General features: G+C 35.6%; 1 protein-coding gene across 4 annotated transcripts in view; it reads left to right on the top strand.

The window, feature by feature from the left end:
• Positions 1 to 11,478, top strand: part of ZNF148 (zinc finger protein 148) — a 43,630-nt gene extending 32,152 nt beyond the window's left edge. For all 4 annotated transcript variants that reach the window (XM_038142238.1, XM_038142239.1, XM_038142241.1 and 1 more), the window contains 2 exons: positions 1,745 to 1,863; positions 2,234 to 11,478. In XM_038142238.1, the coding sequence (XP_037998166.1) occupies positions 1,745 to 1,863; positions 2,234 to 3,823 (1,709 nt within the window). In that variant the 3' untranslated portion in view covers positions 3,824 to 11,478. The remainder of the gene's footprint in view (positions 1 to 1,744; positions 1,864 to 2,233) is intronic.
• The last annotated feature ends 313 nt before the right edge of the window (positions 11,479 to 11,791 follow it).

The following is an 11,791-nucleotide window of genomic DNA, read 5'->3' on the forward strand; positions in this document are numbered from 1 at the left end:
GATAGGTGTTTACAGCTTACAAGGGATGTTGAAAAAAGTGCAAAATTTTATGGTGCTTATTAATGAGCAAGAAATGGTAAAGTTCTCTAAGTCAAGTGAAAGAAGAGATGTAGAATGCTGGGGTTGTGAGCCTGTGAAAAAAGAACTGATGGAAGCTGAAAGATCTGAGGAGAGGAGATAATTTGATTTAGGAGAGAATAAATTGGAATAATTCCATCCAAGAAAGGGATTGGCTGAGAAGCCACACGGAGAGGCAAGAATTAATAATTCGAAATAGGACATAGGCTTACAGAGAGATTTAGAAATTGCTTTTGGAATAAGGAAGTTGAAACTCTGAGCACTAGTGATCTGACTAGGAGCACATGTTTGGGTGATACAGATATTTTCCATTCTGCTCTCTATAAATACTGGAACCTTATTTTCAGGTACTGTATTCCCATTTGTAGAAGGATGTGGATAGATTTCTCTACTTTAAATGGAAAATACAAACTCTGTCAACATTTTAAATAATAAAATCTATTAATTTAAAGTTTTAAACTTAAACAACTAATTGTTGGTAATTCAACAGTTCATAATATAATTAGTAAGAATAAAACTACTTCAGAAAATAGCAATAGTCTGCATACTTCTGGAAACAAGATATAAATGGTTCATATCCCAAAAATCAGTGCAGTGCAGTGCAGTACCCAGAACAAAGAGGGTCTTGACAGATACTGCCAAGACAATCCCTGACCTCTGTGTCAGTCCAAAAGATTTCATAGTAAATACTAAGAGATCTCTGTTGTTCAGGGTGAGTTCTAGTAAATAATAGTGAAGTTCTATAAAAGCAGAAGTAACTTTTCAATGCATTTGAAATTTTTAGGTTTTGTCAGAGAAACCTAGGAAAAAATAACAGAGGGGAGATGTAAGGCAAAAGTTAAAAGAAATCAAAATAGTTACTCCCTGCTCAGAAAGTATTGTTACAGGGCTTCTTTGTGAGGAAAAATAAGGGGGAGAACTGAAGATGAATTCAGGCCAGTGCAGATTGTCTGAACGAGTATTTCCAAAAGTAAAGGAAAAAACCCAGAAACCAAAACTAGCTAACAAAACAATCAAAATGAGAAACCTGTAATTTTGCAAATTCTGGTTCTGCTACAGAAGTTTCTTGGGTTTTGACTTAATTAAAGAAAAAAATTAAATTAGTTCTTAAAAGAATAAATTGGTTTTCAACCAAAATAGTAGGACTTTTTCAAAGCAGTTCTCTCTTTTCCACATGCAAATAAGGGAACAAATAGAGTAAAATAGGAAGCACCCTCCAAAATGTTATATTCGAAGTTTGGAAATGCATTAATTCTCTCCTAGTAGGGATGGGTTTGAGTTAATGACTTGGTGAGAGGATTGAGGTATTTTTATACAGTTGTCTGCCCTAAAAAATGCATACTGTAGCAACAATTCAGGGAGGCCATCTTTGCAGTTCTTAATTTGTTAGGTCTAAGACCTACCTGCACCTGCATTAGAAAGAGGAGTAAAGATTTAGTTTTAAAGCTGGGGTTTTTTTTAGCATTAAGCTTAAAGTAATTTGAGGCATCAGCAAGTGAGTGTTGAAAAAATAGTAATGTAAGCAAAGCCCTATGTTGTTTTTCAATAGCAATAGACTAAATCCTCTTACTGTTTCTAATAGAGAATGTAGTATTTGACCTGGTAATTTTATGGCAAAATGTTGATTTATTCTTTTAGATTAATACTGCTATGTGTTTTTTATCAGGTGAAAAGCCATTTCGTTGTGATGAATGTGGTATGAGGTTTATTCAGAAGTATCACATGGAAAGGCACAAAAGAACTCACAGTGGAGAGAAGCCTTACCAGTGTGAATATTGTTTGCAGGTAAGATGACTTAGTGAACTCTTCTGTGCTTGAAAGCCAAAACACCAGTCAATTCCCCAGTATTTCAGATAGGGCTTTCTCCATTTTATACAAATAAATATATAATGAATGTTTTTTCAGTCAAGATGGGCTGTCTTGGTGGCGCAGAGTCACAGCTGGCTGTGGTTGATTTTATTGACTGTATGTTCTTGTTTGACACTTCATTAGAAATTGGTTAAGTGGGTGAATCATCAAGTAAATCTGTTAGAATGAAAGGCTTCTTTTCTTTCTGCTAACATATTTCTTTTTGCAATAATATAATAATAATAATAATAATAATAATAATAATAATAATAATAATAATAATAATCACCACCATAATCTTTTCCAGTATTTCTCCAGGACCGATCGTGTGCTGAAACACAAACGTATGTGCCATGAGAACCGTGAGAAGAAACCCAACAGAAGTGCCACCAAAGTTGGCTTTTTGCCATCGGAGGAAGATTCTGGTTTCTCTACGCCTCTGAAAGACAGCTCCTTGCCAAAGAAGAAAAGGCAGAAAACAGAGAAAACAAAATCTGGGGATAAGGAAAGTTCAGATAAATCAGACCACAAGAAGGACAAAAATGACTATTTGCCTTTGTACTCTTCTAGTACTAAAGTAAAAGATGAATATATGGTAGCAGAATATGCTGTTGAGATGCCACATTCTTCAGTCGGTGGATCGCACTTAGAGGAAGCAAATTCTGGAGAAATACACCCACCGAAGCTCGTTCTCAAAAAGGTCAACAAGAGGAGTCTAAAGCAGCCACTTGAGCAAAGTCAAACCATTTCACCTTTATCTACATATGAAGACAGCAAGGTTTCGAAGTATGCCTTCGATCTTGTGGATAAGCAAAGTTTACTGGACTCTGAAGGTAATGCTGACATCGATCAAGTCGACACATTACAGGAAGGGCCCAGTAAACCTGTACACAGCAGCACTAATTATGATGATGCAATGCAGTTTTTGAAGAAAAAGAGGTATCTACAAGCAGCTAGTAACAACAGTCGAGAATATGCCTTGAATGTAAGTACCATAGCATCTCAACCTTCAGTAACGCAGGCAGCTGTGGCCAGTGTCATTGATGAAACTGCTACAGCCTCAATACTAGACACACAGGCACTGAATGTTGAAATTAAAGGTAACCATGACAAAAATGTCATTCCAGATGAGGTACTGCAAACTCTGTTAGATCATTATTCACACAAGGCTAATGGACAGCATGAGATCTCTTTCAGCGTGGCTGACACAGAAGTGACCTCTAGTATATCCATCAATTCCGCTGAAGTATCTGAGGTGACCCCATCTGAGACGGTTGGAACAAGCTCTCAAGCTTCCTCATCAGATAAAGCTAGTATGTTACAAGAATATTCAAAGTTTTTACAGCAAGCTTTGGACAGAACTAGCCAAAATGATGCCTATTTGAACAACCCGAGCCTTAATTTTGTGACTGATAACCAGACACTTACAACCCAGCCAGCATTTCCTTCCATGGAGAAGGTCTACACATCAATACCCGTCAACAGCTTTCGGTCGGGAATGAACTCTCCGTTAAGAACAACTCCAGACAAGTCTCACTTTGGACTAATGGTTGGTGATTCTCAGCACCCTTTTCCCTTTTCAGGTGATGAGGCAAATCATTCTTCTTCCTCCTCTACACAGGACTTCTTGGATCAAGTGACTTCTCAGAAGAAAGCAGAGGCACAGTCTGTTCATCAAGCATATCAAATTAGCTCCTTTGAGCAGCCCTTTAGAGCTCAGTACCATGGGGCAAGAGCTGGAATATCCTCTCAGTTTAGCACTGCCAATGGACAGGTGAACCTTCGGGGACCAGGGACAAGTGCTGATTTCCCAGAATTTCCCTTGGTGAATGTAAATGATAGCAGAGCTGGGATGACTTCTTCACCTGATGCCACAACGGGCCAGACTTTTGGCTAAGAAATCTTTGTAAATAATACTGGCACTTTAGAACACATTTGTCAAAAGGGGGTTGCTCTGTATAAGATGGAGTTCTGTACAGCTTTTAAGAGCGCTATGTTAAAACAGAAGTAAGCTGATATTAGCAAGACCAATAACTGCTTCTTTTTTCTTTTTTTTCTTTTTTTCTTTTTTAAAAAAAATTGTTCGTTAGCCATCAGTCATTGAACTGCCTGATGTTGGTGCCCCTATCAAAGGCAGTTTATTATTCACTTGTTTGAATCCAGAAAATATTTTACCTTCTATGAAATTTTAAAATAAACAAAATCCCCAGGTAAGACTTTCCCCCATGATTGTTTCCTTGCTGGTTTCCTTGTATGCTTTGGGAGGACAGTTTTTTGTCTGATGCTATTCACATTGTCATTTCTAAGCTTGTCAGCATAGTTGTTGCTCTTCAGCAGGGAATCAACGTGTACTAAACACACAGAATAAACAAATAAGTTTTGGAAGTCAAACAAATATGCTTTAAAAGAAAGCATATTCTAGAAAAATCTTCAGTCTCTCAAAAATAATTTTAGACCATGTGCCCTTTATTTCTGCTTTGCATTACCTTGAGTTGTGTTTGGAGGGAAAGAAAGTGAATTCTGATAGACTAACTCTACTATTTAAAAGTCTAATTAATTTAAAATACTTTAAACACTTTTTTAAGCAAAATGCCTAACTGCTAAAGCCTTTACTTCATTCCAGAAGTAATGTGTATTTCTTTGTACAGCTGAATCTAGGTGTAACTTTTTAATGACTTTTTCATATGCAGAAACCAAGATTTTGAAGTTTTAGTTAAAATATTCTGTAGATGACATTCCCAATTGCAAAATGCTTACACAAAAGTGTATTCCAAGATTTTAAAAGCTTAATTGTACCTTACCCTACATACTTATAATGATTAACATAGAGCACTTAGCCAACTTTATAGTTTTTGATTTCTCAAAAAATAAAACCATTTTTAGACGTTTAGGTTTGATACGGTTGCATCATTTTCATCTCATACAGCAGCTCCAGTGATTCTTTTCCATATACTTGAGATTGGGTATTTTTAGCCTCTGTACAAACTGTTTTAATTCTCTGTCTAGAATTTTGACAATTCCAATTATTAAATTTATTGAAGTATCCTTGAAAGCTGAAGAAGTGGGCATTCAAATTCCCTATTTTTTAGTGTTTGCTTAGTAAAAGTCACTACAATTTTACCAACCCAAACTGGTGAATGATGTTAGTGAATGGGATTTCTTTTTCCAGCCTAGGAGAGTGATCAGAAGTTTTCATTGCATTTCACAGTATAAATAAACTGCAAAGTTTATCCCTGTACCATGAATATGTTTTTTTGAATAGTACTTTGTCTTGAAGTATACAGTATGGTACGATAAGTAGTTCTGTGTGCATTTTTAAGGTGGTAAGATTTGAGTAGCCTAACTATTGTGTAGTTTAAGTTAACAAGTTTCAGATTTTTGAACTGTATGTTCATTCTATTGCACCTTCCCTAAAGGGACACTGTCTGGTAGTTCAAGGCAGTTTAAGCCTCATGTAGGCTGATTAACCAGGGAAAAAAACACACACACACACACACATACACACACACATACACATATAGGTAGGTGTGTATATAGTGGTTTTTAAAATAGGATTTCATCCAGGTTTTTACAGCACTGTTGCTAGCTATTGTCTCTCAGATAAAGCCATCAGGTAGGAGAAAAGGCTGCATCTCAAGGGGCTAAAATATATCCTGTCTTTAAAGAAAGGACTTGAGCAGGACCTAGAACAGTTCCCACCTCTTACCAAAGCAGTAGCAATATTTTTCTGAATTTTTCATTACCAGGAAACTGATCCCACTTTGTCTTTTCCCTCATGGGAGCACTACTACAGCACTAACTTCAATTGGTACAGTTGAGGGAGAAAGGGCATTTATTATCCATAGCCTGCTTCTTCTATTGGCAAGAATGCAGTTTATATAAACTAATTTCTTAATACTTTTGTATAAGAAAGCAGGCTCTTGATTTGTTGACCCTGTGTGTAATACAGTAAGGCATTTCAGCATGCTATGACTTACCAGTAATTCTGTCTGAATATTTGGCCACGACTTGAAAAGGGTGGGCATCGAGGGAGAAGAGTAAATTCCTTATGGATTATTAATGATACATGTAAAGAAATTTCTTTGAAAGAATATTTTTAAACTGATTCGTGGTCTCTCTGTTTTTTTTTTCCTTTATGGTCAGTTTGGTTTTTTGACTTTCCATTGTGTGTTGCACAGAAATAACATAAAGGGTCCCTATATCCCAGGAAACCATCTCTTGTGAGGCATACTTTGTTTTCAGTGTCCATTTCCATGACATCCTAGCTTGTGGTGCCTGAATAATACTGTGTTGGCACTTTTGTTCCTGTGGCCTGATGTTGCAAGGAGAGGGCAATTGTACTATTTGTTAAATATAGCAAGGAACAAATGAAAAAAAAAGGCTGGGTTATTACTGTGTTACTGCACTGCTGTGGGCCCATAGGGAGGTAAGAGGAATGAAGCCTCTTTCTCCCTAAGGGGACTGACTCAGCTTTATTTAAAAAAAGTTGCTGCATTGACACTCTGGTGTGAGAATGTGATTGAGGACTCGGAGGGAGTGGCTCTGCCATGCCATTGTCACACTTGGGAATCACTCCAGGGTGTGTCAGGGAGCAGGCTGCTGCACAGACTGAAGGAACCTGCTCTTCCATGCAGCCAAACGGGGATCACCAGAGGAGCTGCTGTTCCTTCCATCCCAGCTCATTCCCCAGCCTGCTGCTGAGCCATTCCAGCTGCAGCCTGTGCCTTAGGACAGGCTGTGAAGTCCCCTAAGCCACAGGGACTTTCTTGTAGGGTTCTTCCACGAGTATAACTAAAGCAGTGGTGTGAGTAGTTGATCTGCTGATGCTTGAAGCTTTCTGCACTGGAGGAGTTAGCCAAATGTTCTGCTGTGATTTCCTGAGTACATCCCCTTTTATCCTGGAATAAGTGTTTACGTAGTTCTGGGAGGTTTAGCCCTGTAAAAAGCTCTTGCTTATTTAATGGCATTATTTAATAACGTTTTTCACTGCTCACGTTTTGCTGCTTTTAATCTGCTGCAGGTGCACACTCTTCATGTTGATCTGGTCATTTTTGTTCGTTTTCTGTGTATGTGTGGAAAAAAAGCAGCTTTGGTTGTCTGTTCTGTTCTTGTGCTGTCAGGATAAGGCTGGGGTGAGCGTGGAGATTCCCCTGAGCTAACAGCAGCCATTCCTACCAAAAGGTCATGTGAACACCAGATATGTGTGTGTGTGTAAGGTGGAATTTTTGGGGATATCTACTAGTGATAGCGCAATGATAATTTTGAAAAAGAAGAAATTGATGACATTTATTACCGAGCTCTCTCTCTACATATATATATATACAAAATGCATATATATATACACATGCACTTATTAATAGGCCATATTTTGGTCCTAAATTACTTGACAGTGTCCCTTTTAGCATGAATCTTTTGATATGTTTTGCCATTAATATAACAGACAATGAAGGAATCAGCTTGTAATGGTATACTAATAGGCATTTACATTTTCTTCATTTGATTTGAGAATGAATTAATCATAAATGATGAGTTTTGGGGAGAAGGATTAACCATGTGTATTACTGTATGTTGGTTTACGAATAACAACATAAACAATTGAAATTGGATGATAAAAGAACTATGTTTATGATCTTGTGTCTCCTAGTGTTGTCTTTAGGAAAATTGTATTTCAAGAGAAAAAATAGGACAAGAAATTATTCATGTGAAATAACACTTGTATTATTTTTATATTGTACTTGTTGGTTTTTTTGGATGATGGGAGCTTTTCATTGTTAATTGAGAAGTACAGTAAAATCTTGCTAATTCGCTGACCTCTAAACAGAGCATCTGACAGGTTTCTACATCCCTCATGGTCCTTTCCCACCTCTCTGCAATGGTCTAAAAAGTACTGTAGCAAAGTCTCACACAGTAATACTGTACTACTTCACCCAAGTATACTACAGCATCTCTATTAGTATACTAGGAGGTAGAAGGAGTATCGAAAACTAAATTGCAGTGGTCAAAATAAATTAACAAAGTACTTTTTGTGATGTGATATCCTTGCTTTTGTTGCCTGCTTCTTCACTGTTTTCAAAATTGTAATTTGTAAAGGGTTTCTAAGGCATTGCTGCAAATTATTGGGGTTCTGCTGTAACTTTTGGAGTTTATTCTGAAGTATTCGTGTTCTCCTATGGAAACTCTCCACCTGAACAGATACATTGTATTCCATGCTTGATCAGGATATTTTTATAGAATTTGTATCATATCTAGTAACTATTTGAAATGAACCAGAATATTTGGATGAATTAACTCTGAATTTTGCAGCATTGGATTACATTATGTATGTATATTTGCTAACTAAATTTTCTTGGCTTTGAGAGCTTTGGTTTTTATTCTTTGTTTGCTTGTTTTAATACCATTACAAATTGCAGGGAAAATCCTAATGCTCCTGGGAATCCATTTGGAAATGTTAACAGGCAGAAATAGTTTTGTGCAGTCGGTACCAGTACACGTGTGAACACTTCAAATTACATGATTGGTACTGAAGTAATGAATAATTTTACAGTTTCCTAGAATTAAATGTCTTACTAAAATGAAGCCTTGTAACTTTGAAAGTTCATTGGACTTAGGGTAATGCATGTTTATGTTAGGCATGTAATGCATTTAGCTGAAACTCACTTTGCAAAGGACAAGCACTAAGAAAGTATTACTGCTAATGAAAAGACATGTCTTTAATTTGAAATTTTAACTTCTGTTCAAGTTCAATTTGCTTTGTGTCAGGGGAATAAATTTATAGTTGCTTTTGCTCTACTCAACATACAAAACCTTCTGTTTCCTTTTTAAAATGACATCTTTTGGTAGGAAACACAAACTGAGGCAAGCAAACATTTCTAAGAGTTGTTTCTTGCTTTCCTTAATCCAATGGATGGAAAGGTAATATTGTGTAAACAACATTATTTTATTTTTTTATGCAATATCATGCTGTAAATATGATTTATCAAATAAGGATGTACCTATGATTGAATCTTTGATTCTGCACAGCTAGAGTTTATATATAAATATAAATGTGTCTTGACAATCAAGGACTTATGTCAGTCTTCCTTTATGACGTTTCTTATTGTTATGCATTCCATTTGTTTGACTTGAGTATTTGTATTGTCTGTAAAGTATGTAATGTTTTTATAGCTTGTTTAAAAACAAACAGAAAAGCCTGTAAATATGAACTTATCGCAGTACTGCTCTGTTAGAAGGCATATGATGATGTACTGTTTGTAAGCAATAATACATGACAGTGCTAACTTGACAAGTAGCATAAGGATAAGTTCCAAAAATACCTTTGGGAGTTAATAGCCTTGTTTGAGTTAATGAATATTCTTAATCATTTTTTTATAAATAAATTCAGATGTCCTCCTGCTGGAATATAAACCATTGTTTACAGAGCACAATTTCAGTCACAGAGAGGACAGTCTTTAGACCTATGGCTTCATCCACTTTGAGTGAGAAATGAATGGCTTGGCTGCACTTCTGCGAGACGAGGAAGACTGCTGAGGTTGAATAGCTGTGTCTCTAAAGGATCAGAGATACTATTCTGCTTCTGTGTTGATTCCTGCCAGTTCCTCTGCTTAAAATTGGAGTCTTTAAGTCCTGATGTTGAACTGATGAGACTTGGGCCACCCATAGAAAGGAATAGTTCTCTTCTTATTTCATATGCAGATAAACAGTGAACTTTTGAGTCACCTCTTCCTTTGAGTTGCATATTTTTCAAATTATGAGCTATGAGATGATGAGATGGGTTTATTCTGATAAACTAGATGTCAAACTTATAGTTTGAATTGAATAGGTATTAGACTGTACAGAGCAGCATATCAATTTGAACAGTCATCACTGCTTTAGAACCTCCCCCCCCAATTTATAAATGTATATGACCTACATTTTATAGAAAAAGAAATGTTTTTAAATGCTAGTCATTTATATAATATGTGCTTTGAAGGATTTGCTAGTCCACTTCTGTCACTTTTAGTACACTGGTATCTTTTATATGTAATGTATGCTTTTTATTATTATAATTATTATAATTATTATTATTGTAGACATTTCAGTAGGAGGAATTTTGCAACAGTACGAGGGGTTGAAATTTTCATTGTCAGAAATGAATTATACTGGACTTTGTCTGTGTAGTCTTGTCTTTCTTTAAATACTGTCTGGAAGGGAACTTGGTATTCAATAAAGCAAGTGACTTCCTTTTATTTTGAAGGCATACTATATAGTGCTGAATTGGATCTGAAAATGTAATGGATTGGAAGACAGAGAAATTAGTACAAAATCTAGTGTACAGAAAAAATTGTCTTATGAAAAACCTGATGATATATATAGTGAAACACTGTTACAGTGAATTTCTGATATAGTGCTATTTTCCTGGAGTCCATATGCCTTCTTTGTATTTCAGTTAATAAAAAATGATAATTTGTATAGATAAATTTAGGATAATAGGTTTATTTCAATCATTATACAGTATTTCTTTATCCTACATCTATTCCGTCCCATTAGTATCAGACAAAAGGCCTGAATTCCATCAGTTGGAGTATGTATATATAGGTGAGAGATGGTTTTATAGGAACCTGGAAAGTATGAATTTGCATATTCCTTATGTTTCTGACAGATATCAGTATGTGAGTCTTTCATTATTCCTGTGAAATGAGGAGTTTCCTGATACCAAGAAGAGACTGAGCGTGTGTGTGTGTGTGTGTGTGTGTGTGTGTGTGTAGGTCCATGGAAGATGTTTGGGTCTTAAGGCCAAAATGATTAAAGTATAAAAGGATTTAATGTAGCTCAACACATGACTTACATTTAATATGTAAAAAGAAACATTTAAATTTCATAACTCGCAAAAAGACAAAAATAGTTTTGCAGGGAACAAAACTATTTGGATAGCAGGCTTGACCAAATGAATTTTTTTTTTGGTTAAACTTGATATATTTTAAATGATTCTATTTCTGCCTTTATTTCTGCCCTCAAAGCAACTTAAAATATTTTGGGAGTTACTCTTCCTGTTCATTTGACTGTGAGTGTAATTTATATCATGGTTTACAAAATGTGGCATGAAGGATTGGATTGTTTTATCTGTATAATACAATGAAAGTTTGCTTTTTTTTACATAATCATGGTGAATGGTATTGTATTCTTAGACTGATTTATTCATTAAGTGACTTAATGAGTTTCATCACTTTTGACGTTATTGTTTTCTTATGGTTAACTTAGTCTTTTTGGGTTTATAATACCCTTCTATGTATTGTGATACTAAGGGAAGTTATGTTTTTGCTTTATTTTTAATTAAACTAATAGTTTGATAATTTATATTTGCAAATGATGCATTTTAAATGTGGTCACTTGCTGTTTGAAAAATAAAAATATAGAATACTGTTTTATGAATAGACTTAGCAGTATTTTTCATGTTAGATAATTTCAAACAAAATCTGCTTTCTTAATGAGACAGATGAAGGCATGTAAAGATACATATTGTTGTGCAAGAACTGAAGTGGATACTTTTCAACAATTAAATGAAATATTTAAGTATTTGATTTGAAACACACAGAACTTATTTGGGTTTTCTTCTCCTTTGGATCTCATTGCCTCCTTTGATGATAGAAAACAGAATATCTGACCTTAACTTCAATCCTGGTTGTCTGAGAAGCTTGCACTGAAACCACTTTAATAGAAATACCTAGTGCTAGACCAGCTTTCCTTTTGTGGTTTTTGTTTGCGCTGGAGTGAGTTTGCTCAGTGCCAGCAGCTGCTCACGTACATGAGAATCAGGACTTTGTTTTAATGTCAGTTGTAAGAAGGGTGAACTCAATTACTCAAGATTTCAAGTCTGGTGGATAACAGT

This window comes from Motacilla alba, chromosome 7, assembly GCF_015832195.1.
Source record: "Motacilla alba alba isolate MOTALB_02 chromosome 7, Motacilla_alba_V1.0_pri, whole genome shotgun sequence".
Classification (NCBI taxonomy): Eukaryota; Metazoa; Chordata; class Aves; order Passeriformes; family Motacillidae; genus Motacilla; species Motacilla alba.